At 39.4% G+C, this 27,261-nt stretch overlaps 1 protein-coding gene across 3 annotated transcripts in view; it reads left to right on the top strand.

Moving 5' to 3' along the window:
* GADL1 (glutamate decarboxylase like 1) overlaps positions 1-27,261 on the top strand; it is a 261,431-nt gene that overhangs the window by 150,554 nt on the left and 83,616 nt on the right. For all 3 annotated transcript variants that reach the window (XM_067753583.1, XM_067753582.1, XM_067753584.1), the window contains 2 exons: positions 15,364-15,563; positions 25,178-25,229. In XM_067753583.1, the coding sequence (XP_067609684.1) occupies positions 15,364-15,563; positions 25,178-25,229 (252 nt within the window). The remainder of the gene's footprint in view (positions 1-15,363; positions 15,564-25,177; positions 25,230-27,261) is intronic.

The raw sequence follows: 27,261 nt of genomic DNA, 5'->3' as shown, positions 1-27,261 counted from the left end.
CTCTGCCATTCATCACAGAAAACTTCAGATTTGCTAAGAAATGACCAAGAGGGAAGAAATAGGAAATTCTACCTTTGTGTCCTTTTGTCATCTCTGATTCCACAAAAACTAGCAGTTGAAAAATATCCCAGAGAGAAGATCCTACTTACAGATGGAATTTTCTCTATCTTACCTTATAACAAAACTGATTAGGGTCCCATAATATAGGAAGATTACATAAGTTAAAGTCTAAAAAAAACAAGAAACATGAGGATTAGGGCATAAAAGAAAACCTGGAAAGAAGCTAATGGAAAAATGCATGCCATAAGTAGCAAGCTACACCTGCCTCAGTGGGTAGGCTAAAATTCGATTTTAGCATTTTTTAAATATTCTAAGCATCTGCCTTTTGCCTTTATTTTATTTTTTACTATTAACTCACTACAGCAAGGCTTTCTCTTCTATTTCTACTCTCTGGTGTGATGCTTGAGGCCCTTTTGACTTCTTGGCATAAATCATTCCATTTGTTTTCCTTTGCACATTTCTAGCTGTCATATTTGTTGTTTTCCAAGGAAGATATCTAAAAACATATCTGACACTCCTAATTAGGCTTTCTAGCTTTGCTGTTTCAAGGCCAAATAATTTCAGGGAGTCCATTTTTTTGTGGGTTTTTCTTCCATGGCAATTCAAAATGCAGATACAAGTGCATGTGAATAAGAGAAGTATTTTAATTTTATAGATGACTCAGAGGTGGTAAATATAGATTCATCTTATATAGATTTTTAGCTGTTGTACTTAGACACTAATTTGTACAGAAATTGTTACTGTCATATAATAAAGGAATTAATTGTGGACTGAGTAGAAAAACAGAAACTGTAAAATAATTGCCATATTTTATATATTGAAGTTACATACAACTCGTGCATGCAAGCACACGTGCATTTACTCAGCAAACATACTTGCCTTTAGGTCACTATGATGCTGATGGAAAATCATAATTTAGGAAGTTTTGTTAATTGCAAAAGGAATTAGAATCTTCTCTGGTAGTTCATTCTAAGGGCTATTTGGGAGTTTAGATGATATTGATATTTTTTCAATTAATTATTATGAAATATAAGGAAAATATAAAATATGCATGAAATGCATTTATTTAATTTATTTTTATAAAAAGAATAATCAGGTGATTCCCACACATTAAAACAAAGAACAGAAACCCAGAAATCCCCTATGTGCTCCTTCCTGTTACTGACTTTTTAACTTTTCTCTTTAGTTTTGCTTTGTAGTTATGCATTCTCAAATAATTAGTTTACTTTTGCCTTTTTGAAATTTATGTAAATGGAATCACGCAGTATGTATTTTTTGGGTTGGCTTTGTTGCTACTCAAACTTACCTTACGTCTGTAAGATTCATTCACGAGTTGCACAATCACAGGGTTATTCATTTTCTGCTTTATACTATTCCATATGAGCAAATCGCCATTTGATTATCCATTTTGCTGTTGATGAACATTTGAGTTATTCTAATTCAGGGCTTTTACAAAATTTTGCTACGAACATTTTTGTGTACATGTCTTCATTGCTTGCTATGTCCCAGAGGTGCCATCTGGTATAATTTTCCTTTTTCTTGAAGATCATATTTAGGAATTTCTTAATGAATCAAAAGGTGGCATACTCTATTTGACTTTGCTTCTTTGAAAATGTCTTTATTTTATTTTTTCTGGGAATAGAATTATGTCAGGAATTTTCCTTTAGAACTTTAATGACTTTTGTTGTTGTCTTTTGGCATTGTGTATTAGAAAGTTAACTACTTAACTGTCATTCCTTTGGTGGCAAAATAACTTCTTTCTTTGGCTTCCTTTAAGATTTTCTAGCTTTCTTTAATTTTCTGCCATTTATCTATAATGTTATTAATATATATTTTGTTTGGTTTTTCTTGCTTAGACTCCATTGTGCTTCTTGAATCTGAAGATTGACATGTTTCATAAGTTTTAAAAATTCTCCATTTAATTATCGACCTTGTCTCCTTTCTTTTCTGGCACTCCAATTAAATGCATATTAAACCTTCTTACTGTTTCTTCTCTTACTCTAGTTTGTAAGTTTCATAACTTTGTCTTTCCTTGTCTCCTTGAGGATAATTTTTAGGACCTATTTGGAATTCACTGATTCTCTCTTCAGCTATGTCTAATCCGCTATTAACACTAGCCCTTGGGTTCTTACCTTATTATTGTCTTTCTGGTTTCGTAGCATCAAATTGAATCTTTTTTACATATAGAAGGTCTCTACGTTCTTGTCGACATTTTTAAGATCAGCTTTTATCTCCATGAACATTCTGAACATAGATTCACAGTCTGCCTCTGCTAACTCTAGTTTCTGGATTCCCACAAGTGCTATGCCTATTGTTTCTTAAGTCTGTGAGTCCTGGCTCTCATTGTCTAGAGAGGTACCTTACAATCTTTGAGGGTTTACTGAATATTTTATTTAAAAATTTACCTTCAGGAATAATTTGAAACTAGAAATGAAGCTCTCTTTCTTTACAGAGGATTTTATTTTCATTTTCTGGGCATCTAGGGGGGGATTAACAGTCCAGGACCAACGCTTAAAGATTCTCTGGATCTTCAGAGTATAATCTTGACCTCTCTTTCCAGTGGAGACCTTTGGGTCCTAAACAAGAGAAAAGATTGCTTTAGTGCTCTCATTACATTGACCACCTTTGAATTCTGTTTCCTGAAGCCCATGAAATGCCTGCTAGGAGGAAAAGTGATGGTGATACTCCAGGTCCCCGCACGTGGAGGCCACAGTCCCGCTTCCCTCACATCTCCCCACTCTAGCTATTGTCGCAGCTGCCCTTCTGAGTCTGAACATGCCCCTGGGGTGGAAGCATCTCTGGCTCACCTCTGAGCTCCACTCCTCTCCTGTACCTTCCAGAAGTTTACTTCTGCCTTGTATAGGTCTGCTACACTTTTTATTAGATGCAGTTTTTATGTTTTTTTCCAGCCTTTCTTGTTATTTTCCGTAGGAGCATTTCGAGTTCATCTAGTCTTTTATTACTAGAATTGAGCTATGTCAGGCTTTGGCATTTTAATAATCAGCTGCTGTTCAGTGCTGCCAGTGGGGATGAGCATTCGTTAATTTACTCACCCTTTCATTCCACTTGCAAATGTGTGCAGCCTCTTATGTGTTACTCGAGTAAGACACGCTCCCTATCATAAGTGAACTCAGGGGATAGTAAGAAACAAATTTTAAGCAAATGATTAAAATATAATACCCGTATTTATGTAGTAGGGTAAAAAGCAGGTGTTTTGGAAATGTAGATCGAGTGAAAGAACAACGCTGCTGAAGAAGCTGGTCTAGAAAACTAAATTGAAACAGAGGTGACCTTTAACATATCAGTTATTGGTATTTTCTTTCCATTTTTAAAGCAATATAGGATCAAAATAGCATAGTGTCAGGCATAATGAGGAATATAAAAATTACTCGCACCCACCAGTCAAAGTTAAATCATTTAAAATTTTCTTGATAGATGAATATTAATATGTTACTGTATCTGTGTTGATATAGATTTGTGTATTTTGCTTCTATAACTAGCATCTCCTTTCTTTACCCATTCCTACCCCCCTCATTATCTAAAAAACAGAGGCACTTGGGCTTATAAAATCTTCATTTAAAATTATTCATTTGTTTAACTATGACCACCGCTATCTTACCAGATTTCATATTAGTTCTGAGAGATTTCAAATTATTCTTGCATTTTATAAACATATAATACTATTAGTATATAACTGTAATTTTGTTTGCTGTCTAATATTCTAATATATTTTGTTTGCTTCATATCAGTTGCAATTATAATGCACTGATAAAATTTCCAAAAATATGTTCAGTAATAATAGTAAATAGAAGGCATTTTTATCTTCTTTGTGATTTTATTAAAGTTGCCTTAAGATATACATTCTGTATAAATCCTCCTGAGAAATGATCTAGGAATGAGTATTGAATTTTACCGTATCCCTTTTAAATATCTGATAAGGTAGTTCTATCATTTTACTCCTGAACTAAGTTAGATGTGTGTTCATTGATTTTCTACATTACTGATTAACCTCATTTAGTTGCAGTAAATTGCTTTAATGTATTAATGGATTTGTATACTTAGATTTTGGCCTCTATATACATACAATTAATCTACTCTGTGTGTGTGTATGCATGCGAGTATGTGTGCATGTTGTCTTGGTTGGATTATTTTGACTGTCAGCTTTCAACTGTCTTATTTGTTTTAGAATAATTATGAGAGCATAGAGATCATCAGCTTTTAGAAATGGTGAGAAAAGTCAATCATAAAACTCTTGTTCAGAGCTTCCCTGGTGGCGCAGTTGTTGAGAGTCCACCTGCCGATGCAGGGGACACGGGTTCGTGCCCCGCTCCGGGAAGATCCCACATGCCGCGGAGCGGCTGGGCCCGTGAGCCATGGCCGCTGAGCCTGCGCGTCCGGAGCCTGTGCTCCGCAACGGGAGAGGCCGCAACAGTGAGAGGCCTGCGTACCACAAAAAAAAAAAAAAAAAACTCTTGTTCAGAAATTTGGAGGGAGATAATTATTTTCCCATTTTTATTCAGCTGTTAAGAATTTCATGCTCTGCTTGATCAATTTCAAGAACATTTTCTCAAATATTTAATACATTTTATTGAGATTTTCAAGTATATTAGTAGAATCTATATCATTTCATCATCTTCATCTAATTTTTACCTTATATCCTTGCCTGAAGTCTTAATTTTTAAAATATTTTTTCTTAGTTTGCTTACCTTATCTTCTCTCCATAAGAATCACTTCTTGCATTTATTTTTTCAAGTCACATCTTTATTGTTTATTTAATTGTTATTCATTTACTCCTGCTTCTTTATGTTTTTGTTCTGTAAAAATGTTATTTTACATTTGAGGGCAGTTTTGGCTCAGCTCCTTAAATTTTGTTTTGGAGTATTCTCATTTAAATTATTTCCCAATTAATCTATAATCACAGTGTTGATTTACTCTTCGAGCCAATGGTGATTTATAAAAGTAATTTTAACTTTCCAAGTGCTTAAGATGTGTTATGAAATTCTGGTTTGTTTTATTGTAGTCAGATAATCAAAATGAAAGCAGAGATCAAGAGTGATGAATTTTTACCTTTTAAACTCAAAAGTTGAAAGGACGTCTTATCATCCAGAATCCACTTTTAGTTTGCATTTTCTTTCCCAAGCAGATAAACAGTCCTCAAGTTTGAGGGGGAGGGGCGGGGAGAAGAGTGTTTGAAGAAGAACCAAGTATTAAACATGAATAAGCAAACCCAGGGGGTTCAAGAAAAAACAGAACTTCCCTGTAAATAGAATATGTGGGTTCTTTCCTTTCTTGGCCCAAGTTCTAGGTGAGGCTCAGAGATTTGGGAAGGCTCCCTTCTCCCCCACCTCTCATGTCAATCTGGAAAGCAGAAATTAAATAGAGATGGGAAGCGGGTATATCCAAGGCATGAGAGTGCCTGAGAATACCCCCAGTTCTCCTGTAGACTTCACAGTGGCTGGTGGGAAGAGCAACCAAAAGTGACTGAAAATGAATGGGGGGCACAAGGGAGACTGGAAATAGGGTCAAGAAGCAAGGAGCATGACTCGTGATCTGACAACCACAGCCCAAGGCAGGTTTTTAGACATAAGCAGGAAAGAGCATCTGGAAAGAGCTAGAGATGGTCAGGTGGTCAGCACAAGGACAGCGGTGACCACACTGCAGAAACAGATGTCCCCTCCTTATCTTCAGTCGGCAGATTTAGCAATTGAAAACATAAGATGCACAGAGAAATTTGAATTTCAGATAAATGACATGTCATATTTTAGTATAAGTATATCCTAAATATTGCATGGCATAATACCTTTACTAAAAATTTTGGGTTTTAGGAATTTATATGAAATTTGTATATAATTCAAGTTTAATAGGTGGTTTTGTATTTTATCTGATAACCCTCCTTAGCGGCATTTGTGAATGTCCCAACGACGTTAAACAAAAAGTAAGAGGAGGAAAACTGTCAGAGGAAAAATCTCGATTGCCCATGTTTTATGTCTGCATGGTCTGAGAAATCACTCAGTTTGAGCTTTGAGTTTTTCTGGAAGTGACCCGATTAAATAGTTTGCATTGGAAATAAACATAGCTCAAAATCAGAAATGATTTCAGTGAAAGAAAAGTGAAGTATCATTTTTGCATATCCAAAGTGATATCATTTTGAAATTCATAACGATTTTATTTGTTTTTAAGTTCATGTGACAGGTAAAAGTTGGCACTTCACAGTATGATGTTTACATCTTTACCCAAAAGACGAACACAAGCTAAATTAGGATCTCGCAGTGTTCATTCCAAATTACTTGTCTTCTCCACCTCTGGTCCAGTAAGCTGGGACCACGGGGAAGTGGCAGGGGAACGGTGTGATGTGACCATCTCTGTGGGAGAGAAGGGAAGTAAGGAGTCCCTGGGAACCAGGCAGAGAGCCTAAATTGTGTACTATAAATGTTTTCCATCTCTTGCTGTGACATCTTACTAATGGATTGCTGAGTTTTAAACCTGGTCCAGAAACTGAAATGGAACAAGGTAGATGGATTGCATCTTGCCTGTTTCTAGCTCACAGCAGTTGTCAGAAAGAAGTTTACGGCTTCTGTTTCATAAGGCTACTCTCTCCCCAGTACATTTCATTATGCCCTTGTCACGGAGTAGCACATGTCACTATTATATGTCCTTTGGATCTTATCTTGGCATATTATTCCTCTGTTTTATTACCAGTTTTAGACAGCACCATAGTGCGGATTAAACCCTTGACACCCAGTCACAGAAATACCAATGCATTCATTTAGAGTATTGTCAGCGTCTTTGTGCCATTTCAATATCCAACTTGCCAGAGATGTAGTGAAATTCAATGAAATACATCGCTTTTTTCAGAACTACTGAGAATCAGGAATTTATATATAATAAGAAAAAGATTGTTTTCTACCAGTGAGGTAGGAACAGCAAGTGTTAGAAGGTTAGTCACTTTAACAGATTTTATTTTCCCATTATGAGAGTTATAGGATGCCTTCCACTTAAAGGGTTCAGTTGAAATCCAAGAGGAAAACCTCCAGGGGAGTGAAGTTCTTTATATGTCTCTTTAATTTAAAAAGATTGTGCTGTGGGATTGACTCACTCTTGATGGGTGGGGAGGTGAACTTCATGGAGCCAGCAATCTTCAGTGTACTGTAGAGTCTGATTTTGGCTGTAGAGTTTAACAATGAAGTGATGGGGACCTGCGGGGGTTAACGTTCCCCACATGGGGATGTCCCCCAAAGCCACCATTGCTTTAGGCATCCTTGAGACAGGGCATCACTTACATTCAGGGCATTTATCATAATTGTTTAGGACCAAAAATGTCATTCATCGGTTCCAGGCTACATGAAATCATAGAGAAGATATGCTGTCCCTCATCACTGTACCAATTTCATAGATTTGGGGAGGCCGGGAGAAGAAAGATAGCTGTGGTTCATTTGCAGTTCCTGTGCCTCTGGGCACTGGACCTGTCAGCGCACAGGGCCTTCCTAGAGGTTCTGAGCAGAGGTCTGCTCGAGGGCTTGAGGATATGGGATAAGCGTCGGAGTGAAGCCTTCACCCCAGTTACTGCCTGATTTCTGACCTGTTCTAAACAGTCCGAAATGGAGAATGTGTGATCTGGTCATTTAAGGATCCCATATGGCTACTTTCACGTTATACTCCCAGAGTTGAATAGCGGTGACAGTGATCCCATGGCTTCTAAAGCTGAAAATATTTACTCTCTGGCTGTTTACAGAACTCGTTTACAGACTCGCCCATCCCTGATTTAGAACCTCCGGAGGAGAGGACTTTGTCTTCCCCACACTCTGGGACCACAGTTTGACTAGGAAATTCTGGGATTAAATATGATTTCTCAGTGCATACCTCCCTCCACCTAGGGCCCTTGATGCCCAGCAAGACTTGTGTTCAGATTCTGCCTCTGCTTCTGCCCTGTGTGACTTTGACAAGTCACATAATTTCTCTGAAATTCCATTATTTTATCTGTAAAATGGAGACACTTCCCATTTTGAAGAAGTGCTATGACCTTGAGTGAGAGAATGTCCAAAAGTGCACAGTATGCTGCCAGCCATGTGCTGGGCACCCTGTGCATGCCATTTCTTGTTTCCTTGTTCTCTCCAAATTGAGGGCACATGTGAATGCACAGATTCTTCTGTGTGGACAAATGTCCATGTGTACAGTGGGAAAATTCTTTGTTGTTTTAGCACATTTCTGTATTTTATGAGTCTTTGGGAAAAGAATGCTTTTGTTCACTACATCCCAGGTTCTATTCAGAGGTTTTTACCAAGTGCTTCCTAGTTCATTTCAAACTATTATTTAAGTCAGTTTTCTGTGGGATTGCCCATGGTTATGGTAATATCAACAATTTCCAGCAACCCTTTCATGGGATTTTTACAAAAATCAGGGAACTGTGTTTCAGAAATGGCCCTCCTGGGTAGCATTTCCCTGTGCAAAATCAATCTCTTACCTGTGCTCCAGGCCTCAGAGGCCAGACCTCTCAAGGATGCTAAAACTCCCAGAAATGTAGGCCAGCAGCCTTGCTGCTGAAGGTGCCCCTGTGAACAGCATTGCAATAAGCTGGAGACATAGATTGATTTTGTTAAATATTGTGCTCCTGCTGTAGAATCGCTCTCATAGCCCCCGTCCAAAGCAGCACACTTGCTCGGTGTCCATTTTGTGCAATTTGAAAGACCTCATTTCCATCTATGTCTGTCCACCTATTTTGCAGAGAGGCAACTAAGCCATCTAGACTGAAGAAATATGTCTTGAGTTAATAAATGTTTTCTTCCAGACATTCACCTAAACATTGTGCCATGAATATCCATCCCCGGGAGGTGGGATGCAACGCAATGTCATTATCCTCAAATTACAGATGAATGATGAGTGAGGCGATGGGGCAGCATGATGTAGTTGACAGTTCACAGTCAAGACTCAGCGCTCAGAAGCAGCAAGTGACACCTGGACGCTTTTGCTGTGCCTGTGGGACCGGGTGTGCTGAGACCTTGGCAAATATCTGTCCCCTTTCATTCTCCTTCTGGCGTAACTTTTGTGCACAGATGTCACTCCACATGTCATCGTGTTTCCGCATCACCTTTTCTGTCGGAATGGACCCCGTGTCCTCCCCTCCTCCCCCTCGTCCCCACCTCCTTCATCCTCCTACCTTCCCTGCTGTCTTGCCTCCCCTTCCTCCTTTTCTCTTCTAATCCCACCATATCGTATTTTTGTAAGCTGCCTTAACTCCCTTTTGCAACAAGAAGGGTGACAATAGATATGTATCAGGTAGAATTGTAGAAACTCAGAGATGGGAGTAATGCAAGATCTCAGTTGAGTGAGTGAGGTTTACTCGTATCCATGTTGATATGATTAAGCTTCCAAAAACAAGTGAATCTTTGTCCCCCATCACAAACACCTAGCAAATCGAAAAGTGTAATAGATTAAGGTTGTGGGGATTTTTTTTCACATCACATCCACACCAAATCCTTGGACATATGTTTCATAGCTCGGAGCATTTTCCCCCCGATGAAGACTCCAGCATTATTCATATCGAACCTGTATGCTCTTTATTTAGTTGCATGGACTAAAGTCATTCTTCACTTGTATTCACACACAAATAAAACTTGGATGATTGGCAGTCACAGCACAAAAAGAAGGCAGATAATCAGGCTGGTTTATATGCTCTGGTGAAAACTCAACACTCGAGGGTTTTCTAGATTCAATGTGAATGTAATGCCGAGCAAAACTTCTAGATCAGGATTTTCAACATAAGGTGAAGACCCATCAGAGCAGTGCTTTGCAGTCATGGCTGCACAATGGGGTCACCTGGGAAGCTTTTTAAATAAATAGCATTGCCCTTACCCCACATCAAAGATTATGATTTTTTGATCTGGAGTAAGGACCCTGCATTGCTATTTTTCAAAAAACTCTTCGGATAATTCTAATATTAACTTGGGTTAAGAACCACCATACTAATTGGTCTTGAGTTATATAGTCAACTATGAGTCACATCAGGGTTTTATTTTCCCTTTTAATGAACAGTGAGAATAAAATGGAATAGAGAATATCAGTATGCATTTCATGTAGAAGTGATGGATACTCTATCAAGAAACTTTCGTTTCATGTATTTTAGAGTGGATGCTGTCACTATTGAAAAATAATTTCTTACTGTGGGTTGTAGTCAGAGACTGAAAAACACTGTTTTAGATAATCTTTAACAGAGAAGGTATGTTGATAGTTGCCTGGGGAAGATCAGAAAATCTCCATCTGTCCTAGGAGAGAAGCCTGATAGAACTATTTTTAAATGCGTGTAGGGCACGCAGAAGTATTGCCAAGTGTTCTCTGTGCTATCAAATGTTTCTTGCCTATTTATAGAAGCCCTTACACATTCTTTGAGACACTGAGCCTGACTTTACCCTCTCCTGTAGGTACCATCACTGCTTAAAAGTATTAAGTTGCATTTCTTAAAACTGTCTTTTAGTTCAGCCTCCTCATTTCTGAATCCACTCATTCTAACCCATAGTTTGGGCGAATTTAAGGAAGATTTACATTTCAGAAGAAAATATGGGAGTGGTGTGTGCTAATGCCTCTAAGTTAGTGAAAGATGACCTTCCTTCTTGCTCCTTCTTGCTCTGTACTGTAACTGCCTGTGTTTCCGTTCCCATTTCCACATTAAAGTTCTTAAGAATAGTGGCGTTCTCATTTACCACTACAGCCACTGCGCCACCAGGGAAGCCCTATAATAATTTTTAAAATTCACTTTTGTATTCTAGATTGCAACCAAGCCTTCCTGCTATTCACAGTCTAAATTTAGTTTTGCACATTCGATCAACAAGTGTGAGCCTAGATGTGTTGTACCTCCATGGGGTTATATATCTAAGCTCCTGGCATCATAGTGCTTGTTATAAAAGTCCTCAATACCTAATTTTGGAATGACTTAATTAGTACAAAGAGGATTAATATACCCACTTCCTAAGGCATCTAGGCAATTTCTTGCATGTAAATAATGGTGATATGGGACAGATTATGTGAAAAGCCATACGGGAAGAGTTTTTAGGAGATTTTGTTAAGCTGAAAAACATGATTGCGAGAAGTGAGAACTGGGAGTGGTCACTGACTCCTTGGAAAGAGCCTGCAGATCTGGTCTGGCCTGTGGAAATCAAAGATGGCTTAGCTCATTTTGACAATGAAAATATGTAACCTCATAATCCAGGATGTATTTTTGGTGATAAATTAAGTATCACCAGTCACAAGTATTTAAAAAAAAATCTCAAAATGCTTTACAGAGAAGATATTACACTAGTAAGACTAGAAGTCGTATTTACAGGAACAAAGTAAGAATCTGAAACGGGCTTCCCTGGTGGCGCAGTGGTTGAGAGTCCGCCTGCTGATGCAGGGGACACGGGTTCGTGCCCCAGTCCGGGAGGATCCCACGTGCCACGGAGTGGCTGGGCCCGTGAGCCATGGCCGCTGAGCCTGTGTGTCTGGAGCCTGTGCTCCGCAACGGGAGAGGCCACAACAGTGAGAGGCCCGCGTACCGTCAAAAAAAAAAAAAAAAAAAAGAATCTGAAACAGGACGTGGGTTGCTTTGACCTCTGTTGTGGTATATTCTCTGCTGCCATGTTCAAGAACTCTTCATGAGCTTTTACAGGTCCCTCTCCTCCACAAATATTTAAGCTCCAGTGCAGAGAGAGTAGAATATAATGGGTGAAGAGTTCACGCCCTGAATCCTAGCAGCCTCGGTTTGAAACCCAGCTCTGCCACTCAGTAGCTACATGATCTTACGTCATTAACTGAACCTCCCTGGGTTGCAGTTTCCACACATTGTGCAATGGCACTGAAAAATAATAGAACTACCTCACTGGGTTGTTATGAGATTTATGAATTCATCCACGCACAGTGCCTGACACACAGTAAGGACTCCATAAATGTTAGCTCTGGTCATGATTGTTACATTCTTGGTGAAAAGGAGTGTTGTGGCTTCTGCACTCATGTAGTGTGCTTGTCATTTGTCATTTCTCTTTACTGTATAATTCATTCTCCAGTTTTCCTCAGCTTTGCTCTGCAAGGGACCTGACTGCTAGGAACCACATTTCCTGGGCTCCCTTGCCCACTGGCTTCAGAAGAGATTGAGGCTGGGAGGCCAGTGGTCTCTCGGCTTGGGTAGCGTCACCAGCCAAGGCTGCCTCTTTTATGTTTCTCATCACTCTCTAAACAGAGCCTCCCCCTGGGCTCACAGGTCCTACTGGAAGACACTGTTCCAAGGCTTCCTCCCAGCCTTCTGCTTTAGGAGTGAGGCCAATACAGAAGAAAACGGAACAAGAGGAAAAAGACAGATTGTAGATTTAATCCTGGATCCAACTATGCCTGAAGGTTATATATGACTGGATTGTTAAATATATGCGCCTATAAAAATTCTCCTTTTTGCTTAAGTTACTTTGATTGCATTTCTTTCACTTGTCACTGTGTGTATCCTAACCCAATGTCTCCTAATTCCTGAGAACTGTTTGAGACGCTATCACAATATGGAGCAATTGGCATTCTCATTGAATACTTGTTTCTAGAATTCGGATAACTAGTATTTACTGTCCTGCTAGGATTAAGAATATAAAGATGAGCATGGTCCTTCTCTTTGATAGCACAGCAGTGACTAATTAAATGTTTTCAAAAATGTTAACTTTTACCATACTTATTCTAAAATGTTTTCTCTGGAGATCTGAACATCTTCTCTTAGTTGATGTCTATCTTAAAACTAAAGACAGCTCATCCATTTTAATACAAAGATAGAAACTAAAATGCAAAGCAGGGACTTTGGGAGGAAAGTTTTCATTTATTTTGATAAAGTAAATATCGAAATACTTTTAGTTGTTCTTTATGAAACCTTCCCAAGACAGGAGAATTTTTCAGTGCAGCGAGATCAACAGTGTCATGACTACAGGGTAATCACTCATTCTGTGATATGTTTTCTGGGCTCTTTGCTTCTCCATTTGTCTGTGATGATGCCATTTGTCTTCCTCTAATGGATGGGCTTCCTCTCCCTTTCAGTCACTAACAGAAGGCACTGAAACTTGCCCAAGACATGTCCAAAGTTCATCTGCTTTGGGAATTTTTGAATCTTTCATGGTTGATGAAAGTAAATTTATAATCATGATGCAAGTATAAGTGTGTGGGGTGTGTGTGTGTGTGCGCGCACACACGCGCACGTGTGGTTTGTCCTTAAACTACAGTGGTCTTTTAATGTTATATGGTCAGGCTGTAGTTCCTATGGAAACAGTAACCAAATTTCCTGACCTTTGAGGGTAGGGAGATGCAGTGGTTACAGCTGTGATCAGAGTTGAGAGATTGATGATAGATTTATAGTAAAGATTAAAGAATAAGGGCTTTTTCTACCTTACTGATCAGGTCGGGGCAATCTCCTCTTCCCCTGTGTCTACCAATATTACCCATCAGAGCCAGGCTGAAGGCTTACTAGTATTCCTTTATTAGTTTAAAATCAGTTTACTTTTGGATACTGGATGAGCCAGATTTTGGAGTTCTTGACTATAGTTGGTGTATCATTTTTTACATATTATAGAATCATACTTTTTGGTATTGGAGCATATAATACCCAGATTCGTGTCCACGCAAGACAGTATTGTTATTAAGACAACGAATGTGTGCTTTTGTTTGGAATGTGATACCTTGAGATTTTCTCCTTATTCTTTAAGTACATGATGATCACTCAAATGAGGCATGTAATACATTCTTTCTTCAGGAGGAATCATTTTCTAGGACTTCCGTGACTCGTGGGGAGTTTCTCCATAGCTTCCTGTACGACACTGATGGTTCTGCATTGTTAAAATTTGGAAGATGCACCAAATGAGAAGTTCTTGTATCTGTGTTTATTCTGTTCATACTAAACGTCAGGGGGATGTGAGAGAAGTACAGAATATGGGAGGTGGTGTCCTCACCCTAACTGCTTAGTGAGGGTCTTTGTGCCCAATGGTGTTAAGTTCTGTGGATGTGGACATGGACAGGAAATGATTCCTGCCCTCAAGAAGCTGCTTGGCCTCACGAGGAGAAAATATGTGGGGCTGCTCACTTAGTAGGGGCAGCACAGGAGCAAAGGCAACAAATGCAGTCAAATGTGAAAAGAAGAAGGTAGTCCAACGTGATGGGCAGATAAAGAAGCTGGAGGGGAAGCAGAACTTGAGATGGGACCCAAAGGAAAGGCAGACCTAGAGAAAGAGAGGCGACTGTGTTCAGTGTTAGTAAACTTCACAACTTATAAATATGCTGCATTTATTCTTTCAAGTGTGTCAAATACATTAAAACAGAGACAAAGAGAAGCAAATTGTGTGAACAGAGATACAAATGGGGCATGATCTAGTGATTAAGGGGCATTGAGCAGTTTGGTTATGCTAGGAAAGCAGAAGGTTCTAATGGGTATTCTCTAGGAGTGAAGATGCTCAGGGGATTGTGGGGCTGTGAAGGATGGGCTAGGATACCTGGGATTTCTTAGATCCCACATGACATTGAAGGAAATAGGGCTTAAACTCTAATAATTTGAGGTCAAAGTAAAGACTCTAGAATGACAATAAACAGGGCAAATTGTCACCCAGGGTAAATCATAGAGAGAAGTAACCAGTCAGTAAATGCAAATTGAATTTGGTTGCAGATAAAACCTGTGTGAGACCAACCCCCCCCCCCACAATTCTATGGAATTGTAGGTGCTGTTTAGTGGTGGTTAAAACGTGTTGACTCTTGTTTGACTCTTCCATAAGCTCTTTCCTCAGGTTTTTTTTTTTTTAATCTCTGGGTTACTGTCAATTCTGGCCTTTTCAATATGGATATGAATTGAAAAAAGGATTTGGATTTAAAAGCCTAGTTTTTTGCCTGTGAAATTGTATAAAGTATGTACAATATGTTGGGTATTTTTTTTCTAATACAGAGCCTTGAGTGAGTTATAGACAATTTTTTTTTTCATCTTGAGAAATTGGCCCATCTTGATGTCATATGTTATACAGATGATGATATGATCATTTCAAAGCTTCTTAATAGTCATCAATACAACTGTGAAGATGGACTTAGCATTCTCAACTCTGAGGGGTTTTTGGTTTTTTTGAAAACACAACAGGTCATCTGTGTCTCAAAGTTAATACACACCTAATTTTCCTGACGTAGGGCAGTCACAGAGCGAGACCAAATACTTTGTGCACAAAGTGGTAGAATATTATACAGGTTTTGTTGGTGGGCATGTGCTTTTGAAATCAACTGCATTCTAAAACGGACAGTCTTACAGTTTGTCTTTCTTCCTTTTTTTTTTTTTCCCGAAAGGACCTTCTTAAGAAATGCTACTCTGCCAAGGCATCTTACCTCTTCCAACAGGATAAATTCTATGATGTCAGCTATGATACAGGAGACAAGTCTATCCAATGTAGCAGAAGACCGGACGCATTCAAGTTCTGGATGACCTGGAAGGCCCTGGGCACATTAGGCCTTGAGGAAAAAGTTAACCGCGCTCTTGCTTTATCTAGGTACTTGCTCTGTGTGTATGTGTGTGTGTCCATGGGTGTCTAATAGAAAGATGTTCTTCCATATATGTATTCCTTCTTTCATCTAATAACCATCTTCTCAGTACCTAGTATGTGTTAGGAATTGCCAACAAAGCAGTTCTACCCTCTGCCCTCCAGTATCCCAACCTAGTGAGAGATACATCCAAGTGACAAAGCAGATAAAATACAGGTGCACCTAGTTTTTGGTAAAGGGAGGTACACGGTGCTCCAGAAGCACTTGGGAGGGTTCCCTAGTATGTTCTTGAGGGACGTTGTCAGAGGTTTCCTGGAGGAAGTGGCATTCAACTAAGACCCAATGAAGAAAAGGGAGAAGATTGATTCAGGAGGAGGGAGCACCAGACCCAAATCTCTGGGTGTGGGAGAGATCCTGGTGACTTCAAGGACCTGAAAAGATGGTCTGTGAGAATGTGGGGCTGGTGGAAAGACATACAGGTAAGGGTGATGTGGAAGCACCGTCATTGCTGCCTTCTTGTAACGTAAGGACAAAGCTTTTGAAACTACTTTCAATGACACTAGGAAAGCTCTTGAGATACAGGTGCTGGGTGCTTGCCACCAGAGCAGGACTCTGCTGGTAAGCTTGGACCAGTGTGTGTGGATGGCAGCCCATGGCCAAATGTAGTTTTGAATGTGATTTGTTGGGCCTGAGCTCCATTGGGTTAACCTGGATTGTGTTTTAAAATATCAAACATTTAAACATTCCAAATATTTTTTAATAGGGAGACCGTCAAAAATCTAGATTTGTGGTTTTTCTCAAAAGATCAGAGTGTTCTCAGTCCCACCTGATGACAAGGCACTGAACATGGTGATGCCTGACTCTGGAGACCCACAGCGCCCCCCACACCCCCTGGTTTTTGTTGAGCCTGTTTTACTGTGGCACAGAATGCTAATAGCCGGGACTCAAAAGTTAGCTCCACCATTTACAAGCTTTGTGACTTGGACAAGTTGCAAAAACTTTCTTTACCTCCATTGCATCCCAGTAAGATGGAAGTAACAACAGCTTCGAACTCAAACAACTGTTAGTAGAATTAAATGAATTGATATTTGTAAAACACCCGGGATGGTGCCTGGCATATGCCACATGCTATATGAGTTTTATTAGTTATTATTTTCTTACTTGCTTGGCCACTAGAAGCATCAGAGTTTGTGATCTCTGGTTTGGATAATCTCTCCTTCTTTACTCCCTGTTCATATTTCAATTGCAGAAACCTGCAGTGTCTCCTTAAGAGACTTAAACAATTTCCTCTCTCTATAGGGAAGAGGTATGGGTGCCCTATGCGCCTCTCTGTGTGACAGTGATGCTCTGAGCATCACTGAGGACTGTCTAAAAACCCAGTATCTTAAAGCAGCAATCGTTTATTCTAAGAGGTCTGCAAGTTGGCTGGAGTGGCTTCGTCTCATCCTGCGGTGGCTGTGGGGGTAGGAGGAGGGTCTGGGTCTCCTGCCTGCATGTCTTGCATCTTCCTTGGACCAACAGGCCTGCCAGAGCCTGGTTTTGTAATGGTGGTAACAGAAGCCCAAGAAGGCAAGCATACTTTAAGCTCCTGATTGCATCATGTCTATTAGCATTCCAGTGACCAAAGGAGATCAGATGGCCTAACTCAATGTCAGATGGCCAAACTCAATGTCAAGAGGCAGAAAGAACTGCAAGGTTACATGGCGAAGGGCTTAGATATAAGGACAGGGAAAAAGACGGCTTTGGCACTTTCAGAGGACTATTAGAAGTCAGCAGTTCTGCTGATTTTGGTTTAAAAAGTAGTTTGAAAAATCTGTAAATACTGTGTCTGTTGGTAAGCAACATAAACCTTCATTCAAGACATTATAAACAAAGAAAGGTAATTTATTTGCTCATGTTACTGATAAGCCGGCGTAGTGATGACTATGGAATGGCTTATTCCAGGGGCTTAAACAGGATCACCAGGCCTTAATCTCTGTTCATCAATCAGGTCTGCTCTCCTCCATGTTCAGTTTATTCCTCTGTAGGAAGGTAGCTGCCAGGAGGGTCAGATCTATAGCCTCCCAGGTTCAACTTCAAGGTCAAAAGGAAAGAGTGCTCCTTTCTCAACAATCCCAAGGAAAGTTTTAATTCCTTCTGAATGAGGCAAATGTCCATATCTGAATCAATCACTGTTGCCAGGGAAATGTGATATTGAGTCACATGCTCTCCCTTGGCACTGGGAAGACTGTCGACTCCTCCTACGTATATAGAATATACTGACACTGAGTGAGGAGTGTACCTCTGTTAGAAGCAGGGATAAAGTGCCTTCGTCAGAAGTGGGGAGATAGCTACACAGTGGTGAAAACATGAAACTGTCTACCACAAATATCCATAGTTGCCCATTAAACTAAAAGTTCAGGAAGCTCTGTTCCCTTGTTTGTATTTTTCTCATACTATTTAAGTATGCTAGACTCTGCATTATTTTATCAAAGCTGCTAAGTAATTCGATGACAGGTGTCTTGAAACAAGGCTAGATGTAAATATTTGATGACCGTATTTATTACAAAGTTAACATTCATCTCAGGGTGGAATTTAATTTATAGTCTAAGGTTACTTCCTAATTTTGCAGAGAAATATCACAGGAGGATAAGTGTAAACATTTCAATTCAGTTCAACAGCACATTGTTTGTAAATGTTTGTCAAGTTGAATTGAATTGAATTAACATTTCAGCGAGCATCACTGCAGACTCTGTGACCTATATTTAAAATAATCCCTTTTCTGTCATGCCACTAGTCATAATGGTTTTCTTGCCTTAACTTTCCACATTCTTGATATCCAACAGTCCATTCCTGGGGTGGGCAAAAGCCATCATCTTCCCCCATCCCCAGTGACAGGTGCCAAGGAAGAGTCCTTTTAGGCATGTCACTTGGAATGAATGTGAAATTATAAACTTGGAGAACATTTCTCTGGGATTAAGAATTATTTCATATTAGCAACACAAGTGCTTTATTTTCATGATTTTATGTCTTTTCAAATTGAATGTGGTTCTGCTTTTTAGGAAAGAGGAAGCATTTTCTGAATTCTGAGGTCTGTTCTATTAGTTGGAGCCTATGTGCAGTTGTGCACTGATAAACTGTTTCTCAGGAGGGGAAAAAGGCCCCAATTTGTAATGTCTGCCAATTTCCATGGTGTAAATATTCCCACTGTGGAAAATTGCAAGCTACCAACAGTCGCGGCTGGTAAATTTCTGATTATTTAACAACTGGCTCTCACTAGCCAGTACAAACTAACTCTATACTACCATACTCTATATGAGCCAGCATAATCGGTTCAAACCACTGGCTGGTGGGAGTTAAAATACCATTTCTTATCAAGCCTACTGACCTGCAGCCACTTGTTTTACAGTTTACCTAATAAAAATGATTCTCATCCACTGTCAAAAGACTATATTTGGCTTAATTTCTAGGTCAGACCAACACTGTTTTGTTTCCAAGAAGTATGATTTTCTCCAGTAGATAACAACTCTAGCAAAGTAAAGCTGCAGATGACAATTGTGTTACTATTTGTGGTACACATCTGTCATCAGCAGCCTAAGGGAGATAAGATGCCCATTCCCACAGGCCCTACCTAGGTCAGGTCTCTTAAACACAGAGAAGGCTGTGCAAGTCTTTTCCCCTGGCATATTGCAGTAAGGATTGCACTGATTCCATAGAAACAACATTTCCATGTTCCTGAATCTGAATGGAACTTAGTTTTAAAATTTGTATATTGACCTTAAGATTTAATGACCAGATTTTGATGGACCAATGGACAGCCATCACCCTGATCAGATGTTCCCTCTTCCCTTGGGAAAGCAAGAGCAGACCTTTTCGAGGGGACAATGATTCCTATTTTATGAGTTGTCAGAAATCCAGCAAGAAGGAACTAATTAGTTCCTAGAAGATCTCTGAGGCTTTCCCTAATTTCCATTTGACCCTTGTCATTCCAATGGATGAGATAACGTTTCTCTCAAGAAATATTAATGACAAAAAACTTGCTTTCTCCTTTGGTTGTTGGAAAGCCAGTGACATTGGGAACCTAAAGCAGCATGTGATTGTTAAGCATAATTGAAACCCAGAAGGCTGAGGTTTATTAAAACCACCATTTCGGGCACAAGGTGATTGTGATCTCTGATATCTAGTTAGAAAAGTTGAAAACGTGTTACAGTACCCAGGGCTACTGGTTGCTGAGGGCACCTTGTAGGCCTTTGTTACAACACTCAAGTTAAATGGATATTCACTAAGGGGTAATTTTTAAAGCAAATCTAGGAGAGTCATGTGCGTAAGTCTTTTCAAGAACAAGAAACAGGTCAGGAACTCCCATTCTGCTATGTTGCTAGGTCTCCAGGGTATCATTTATCTATTCCTCTGACACACAATCTCTGTAATCTCTCAGATGGAATTCATTTCTCTGACTTGCATGAACACTGAGGGATTTATTGGTACCAGTATGGAAAAGGTAAGCAGTAACACAAGGCAATTTTGTGCTAGTGTATTTCTCTAGGTGAGGAGAGGGAGAGAGTCTAGAAGACTATAGAAGGGCCAACGTTTTCATTTTTTTCTTTATATTTGTAATTTTAAAAACATCACAATGCTGTAAAATGTAGCATGTAGGTGTCTGTGATGAATCACACATGCCATGCAATATGTTCTCATATATGCAGAGCATACAGAAAGCATATGGAAAAAAATCCCAGGAGTTCTGGGAGGTTCCATTGCATCAGAAGAAATCTCAAATGAGATGAGACTGGGAGAGGCACTTGGTCCAGAGCGCTCCAGGGAGACCAAGTGGCTGGTGAATTGAGAAAGGGACTGGAAAGGCTATTTCTGGAAAGGACTGTATGTCCTGCAAAAGGGCAAGTGAAATGCACAACTGTTAAATGGACTCATGGAACTAAGGAGGGAAATGTTTCAGAGCAAGATTTCATTAATGTACATTTCAAAACTAAGCCAGGATCTTAATAAAATGAGTTTTTTACCCAGTAGGATTGGTGAAAACTTACTAATGTGTATTTTTTTCTCTCTTTTCTCTTTTTGCTAAGCTTAGTGGGAAGGACTGTGAATTTTATGACACTATTGTTGCTTTTTGAACCCATTTACCTGGATGCCTTTTGGTAGAAGTGTTTTATGGTTCCTGAGTTTTATCAAAAAACTCAATGTATATCTTTTTTTTCTGGCTTGTATCAGATAAGAATAGAGTTGTTGTTTTTTTTAATGTATTTTATCTTTAGACTGTGTCCATATACTGAAAAGTTGCGAGGAATAAATCATCCTATGAATGTAGGCAGAAGTAACTTAAACCTTATTTGGATCCCCTCCCCCAAAACTCATTTCATTTAAGCATTTATTTAATTTAATTAATTTATTTTTATTTTTGGCTGTGTTGGGTCTTAGTTGCAGCATGCGGGATCTTTGTTGTGGCGCATGGACTTCTCTCTAGTTGTGGCACGGGCTCAGAAATTGCAGCGTGCAGGCTTAGTTGCCCTGCGGCATGTGGGATCTTAGTTCCCCGACCAGGGATTGAACCTGAGTCCCCTGCATTGGAAGGCAGATTCTTAACCACTGGACCACCAGGAAAGTCCCTAAGCATTTATTTAAGAAGAGGGTAGGTACCCTATAGAAGAGGCACTTTATGCTAGCATTTCTGAACCTACACTCCATGGGATAATAGACTTCCAGGAGATCTTAATAGATGTTCTTCCAAAAAATGTTTCCACGGTCAAATATGTTTTGACAATGCTAACCAATACATTGGTCCTCTCTTGGAGATTCAAAGTGTTCATTAGCACATTAAAGGCTCTGAGGGGCTTGTAATATAGGAACATTTTAAACTTTAGCCAGCAGGCAGACACTGTTGACTGTTCATCCAAAAACCATTCTTCCTTTTTCCTTGCCAACAGAACCTCAATTTTATATAGATAGCAATATTCCAGCTGGGAACATTGACCTAAGCGTATCCCCTTTGCCAGTCATTAGCTTAGGGATGGATATATGACTTAGGTTCAGTCAATAAGATACAGGAAGAATTCTATGAAGTCTTCTGAGGAAAATATTCTTACCTAAATAGAAATTAAGAGAAAATGCATTTTGCTCCAGCCTCCTCTCTTTCTTCCTGGGACACTGTCACATATGGATGTGATGTGTGGAGCTGTGGCTGCCATCTTGTGAACACCAGTGAATTCACTAACACTCTGAACATGGCAGGCTGAAATAATAGAAAATGCCTGTTTCTTGGTGACGTTACTGAACTTTCCAACCAGCTCAATAAATGTTCTCATGAATTCAGCCAAGTACACTTCTAATTTTAAGCAAAAGCAATCTAATGGATATGCCTAGCATTGCTCAAATTTATTTAAATGGAACACTTTCATGCGGGAAACCTATTAACATGGTGTACCAAGGAACATAGTTTGGGAACTCTGGTGTAAACCTTTTATTATTGTTATAATTCTTTATCCAAATCACCTCCACCCTCAGTTGTTCGTTACACTGGGCTTTACAGGTTCTGAGAGTGACTGCATGGAGGCATTGATCCACGTGGTTTGCAAAAGGCAGAGTTTTAACTGAAATGATTCAGCTCTGCCTTAGGATGCCTTTCTCCCAGGAGCAATGTTAGCCAGTTTGACAGATTTTTTTTTTTTTTTTTTTTTTTTTGCGGTACGTGGGCCTCTCACTGTTGTGGCCTCTCCCGTTGCGGAGCACAGTCTCCGGATGCGCAGGCTCAGCAGCCATGGCTCACGGGCCCAGCCGTTCCGCGGCATGTGGGATCTTCCCGGACCGGGGCAGGAACCCGTGTCCCCTGCATCAGCAGGCGGACTCTCAACCACTGCGCCACCAGGGAAGCCCTTGACAGATATTTTAAACTGAGACTATGGGCAGTGTGTCGAAGTTTCATCTTAACAGTCTTATCTGTTGGGGAAGGAGTTTACAAATCTAGTTCCACATCTCCATTACGTGCATGAGGAAACTGAGGAGGGCTCAGGGAGTCTGAGGAGTTTGCCTAGAATCACAAAGTTGATCAACTGAACAACTAGAATTTTCTAGAGTCGTTGCCTGGATTTCATAACCTGGGGGTATCCAGGATTAGTGCAGGCCCCCTCAGAATGGAATCATGGCACCGAGTTAGCAGATTGTCGTTATATTTGTGCCTGAAAAGGTAAGAAAAAATAGGGTTCATGAAGCTTTCCTTGTATAGATAAAGGTTGTATATGTCTATTTATTTTGTTTTGTGATTTGTATTTTTTTCTTTTATTAATTTCCTTTTCAAAAATTATGAGTCACCACACCTATGAAGCTTTGCAGAGATATAAAAAGAGAGTAAACAGTCTCTACCTCCCCACTGCATCCTGTTTCTTGCTTCCTCAGGTAGACATCAAGGATGTCTTTAGGATGTGGTCTTCATTCCATGATCATATATACATGTGGAGAGGGATCACTTATGCTTTTTCTTTTTTTTACATTTTCTTAAAAAGCAGAATCATATTATATACATTTCTCAGTCCCTTGCTTTCATCTCTTACTAATACATCATGAGCATCCCTGTGGTTTAATTGAAGTGGATATAATCCATCCTCTTTAATAGCTGCATCGTAGTACATGTGTTGCTATAATACATTTTATTTTACCCTTTGCCAATTTCTGGATATTAATCTTGTTTCTAATTATTCCGTATGGAAGGCACACACATACACATGCACATGTAGATTTAGATGCAGCAACATTTGTGTATGCATCTCTCTCTCTCTCTCTCTCTCTTTCTCTCTGTCTATCTCTATCTATCTATCTCTCTATCTATCTGTCTTAGTGTTGATGAGGTTTTCCTGGTTGACCAGCATCTCATAAGTGGTTTGCTGGATCAGAAGCTACGAGTATTATTAATTTTGAAAGGTTTATAGCAGCTTTCTATCACATTCACTAGCACTGGATGTTGTCCCTCTTTAAATTGGTTTCCAGTGTCCTCTGGGCAGCAGGTTTAGTATTGTTATTTTGATTTGCATTTCTTTGATTACCAGTGATCTTGAACATCTTTTCTAATGTTTATTGACCATTGGAATTGCTTTTATCGAAAGTTAGGCTGTGTGCTAACGGTGTAAAAACTTTACAGCTACATGACATCTCCTGAAAACACGTTCAGGGAAAGGAGTATATAGAAAGAACATCAAATACTTTGTGAATATGTGTGTGTGTGTGCACGTGCGCGTGCACGCACGCACATGTGTGGTGTCACAACATTATTGCTCAAAATAAAAGATTCATATTATCCAGTTAATACCGATAGGATTTTTTAAGATATTTTATAATTTAAAGATGATATAATCTGTATGCTAAGCACCAATACTTAACCTTATGCAAAAAGCTAAAAAAATTGTTTGGGAAAAAAGAACTTCATCCCATTAACTGGTGTATTTCATATCCACATTCTAGAATATCCTTTAGTAAATAAACATAGTAATAATAATCCCCCATTTCCACAGTTTATATTCTATACAATTTTTTACATATGATTTTATTTAATTTTTTACAACGTCCTTTTGAGATTGGAAAATCAGAATGTGTTATTCCAGTTTTACAGGTAAGGGAATTGAGGTCCAAAGAGGAGCATTTCTTTGTTGTCCTTAAGTATTAATTGAATATATGTAATTTAGTTACACAATCAATTCCATATGATTGTACCATAATTCTATATGACCGGACAGGATTTTCAAAGCCAGTGCTTGCTTGCTTGCCTGCTTCCTTCCTTCCTTCCTTTCTTTTTGGCTATAACATATAAAATTGCAAAATACCCTGGAAAGTAATTTTTTGTCAGCACCTCTGATCATTTCCTTACATTTGACCCCCAAGTTTGAAATACTGGGTCAAGTGTTACGAACTTTTCAAAGCTCATGAACAAATCACTAGTTTTCAAGGCCAATTGTTCAGAAGGTTTATCTTTTTATTTAGACAATAACCAAGCCCAGTGGGGCAGAGTCAGTGTTCGTTTACTCTCATTCTCAATGTCATTTTAGTCTTTTCTCCATCACATTCCATATCTCATGTAGCTGTGCCCTTTGCTTATGGCATGATAATTCTTTTTTCCCTGACATTCAAGATAACTTCATAGACATTCTATCAGTGGCTACAACCCACTTACTTTTAGCATGATACCAGTGATCAGTCTTTCTTCCCTCTGGCCTGGCCTGGGGAAGAATGGTGTTGCACTTCCTTGATCTTAAAAGAACACACAAGCAAGACTAAACACCAAAAACTTTTACCACCAAGCCAGCTAGATAATTTAAGTACCTATGCTAAATTCCCATCTAGAATATGAATGAGACATATATCCAATCTACTTTGTGTGGCTTTCACACTTGGGTTGAAGTCTGATGCTAACATGTAAGATAGACATCATCTCATCAAAGAGATGTACCTTTTTACTCAGGCCCCAGTGGATTGCAGTAGGCTCAGGTGTATCCGTCTAAATACAGACCTGTGCCTGTACATGTACCCTTACTTATTTTTAAGCCTTGTCTCTGCATCAGAAATTATAGTTTTATTGTATGTCAGCCATGTTCATGGATTTTTTAGATTGAAGATTATAAATATTACTGTGACTTTTTTTTAGGTACCTAGTAGAAGAAATCAAGAAAAGAGAAGGATTCAAATTACTGATGGAAGTAAGTGATTACAGAATTGTGCTTGTGATTTTGTCAGTCAACAGTGATGAAGGTGGTAATTTTCTAATCTATTATATTTCATTGGTTTTTGTGTTGCAGACTTAGAAACAAGCCATTAGCTTAATTCATAGAGTCCATTATGTTAATTTACTCTATTAGTGAGTATTTTTCCTTTGTTGGATTCAGAGAACACACTTGCCTTTAAGTATTGAAAATTACAGTGCTCAATAATAATTACCAAGGATAATACTGAATAAATTATGACCTGTATCTTGATATATAAATTGCATAATGCTTGTACTGCAAATATTCAACTGTGCTATAGTGGTGCTTCTGTGAAAAATCAATTAAGTGAATGTACAATAATGCATATAGTTTTCTCTTTTTATAAAATAATGAGAGAATATTAGCTTTGGAGCAATGGCAAAATAAGTCATTTTGTTGTTGGATTGTTTGCTATATATAAGAAATATGGTGGTTACAAAGATAGAGATTATTGGGGTTTTTTTCTAAAATATATGGTTAGAAAATATGAAGAATATTATTTAATTCTGATTTTTAAGAAATATAACGTGTGAGGTTTGCTTAGCTCTTCTTATAGCATATACTTTATAGCAATTTTTAACATAATAAAAATCACTTAGAGACTGCAGCCTAGGAGTGTATCCTGTATATAAGCAATCTGGCTAGTTTTTGGTATTCATTTATTTGACAAGATTTACTGAGCAATTGCTACGTGCTGGAGATATAAGACAGGGAAGTTCCCAACTCTCATGGTGCTTACATTCAAAAGGAAAGTGACAGGCAATAAACAAGCAAATTATTACATGGGAAACATCAAGTTGGGGGAAGTCTTAAGAAAACAGTAGAACAGATTCATGAAAGATAATAAGTAATTACAAATAACTCATTAGACAGTTCCAGATATGGGAAGTACTATAATGGAAATAAATAGGGTAAAATGCTGAAATGGGGGCTGTGGATGGTGGTGGCCTTTTTGGTTGGGATGCAGGTAGGGCCCTCTGGGGTTGCCTCTGCGCTGAGACCTGCTGAATGATGGTAAGAAGCGTGCCACACAGATGCTTGAGGGAAAGGCATTCTAGATAGAATCAACAAACAACTGCCAAGGCTTGAAGCTGAAAAGAGTTCTGTGTGCGGGCTTCCCTGGTGACACAGTGGTAGAGAGTCCACCTGCCGATGCAGGGGACACGGGTTCATGCCCCGGTCCCGGAAGATCCCACATGCCGCAGAGCGGCTGGGCCTGTGAGCCATGGCCGTTGAGCCTGTACATCCAGAGCCTGTGCTCCACAACAGGAGAGACCACAACAGTGAGAGGAAGAGTTTTGTGTGTTTGAGGAGCCAAAAGAAGGTGCATTAAGCAAGGGGGAGAGATAGTCGGTGATAGTGTGGAGAGGTTGGCAGAGACCAGATCTGCTGGAGCCAGGCGGGTCATGGTAAAGACCTTTGCCTTTTATTCCAAGTGTAATCTTTGGAGAAGTTTTCAGCAGAGAGGAGTCTGACTTCCATTTTGAAAGATGGTGCTGGATGTCATGAGAAGAGAGGGAGGGGGTGGTGGTGAGGGGAGGACAAGAAAAGAATAAGCGAGAGAAGGTGGAGACTGTTGCAGTAACTTGGGTGAGATGTGATGGTGGTCCTCAGATGACTTCGGGAAACACTGCTCCGGAGACTCCTGGCCGTGGATTCTCCCACTGTCTGCAAAGGGGGCATCTGATCAGAAGGTTCTAAGAATCCAGACTCCCTGAAAACTAGGGATATAAAGGAACTTGCAAAAAGAGCAGAAGAGTCCATATTTAAACGACTTTCTGGTAACACCACTAAAAAGCAAGAAGACCAGTTTAGAATGTGGAACATTCCACAGTACAGCTGACCTGGTTTCTTCAACAGGTCAGTGGCATGAGGAAAAATAAAGGAGAGTGTGATGATGATCACTTCCGGGGTCAAAGAAACCTAAGAGGCAGAACAGCCAAAGGCAACATATGCACCTGTTGGAACCCTAGTCTGAGGGAGCCAA

Source organism: Pseudorca crassidens, chromosome 10 (genome assembly GCF_039906515.1).
Source record: "Pseudorca crassidens isolate mPseCra1 chromosome 10, mPseCra1.hap1, whole genome shotgun sequence".
Lineage (NCBI taxonomy): Eukaryota > Metazoa > Chordata > Mammalia > Artiodactyla > Delphinidae > Pseudorca > Pseudorca crassidens.
This window is presented reverse-complemented; position numbering and strand designations above follow the sequence as displayed.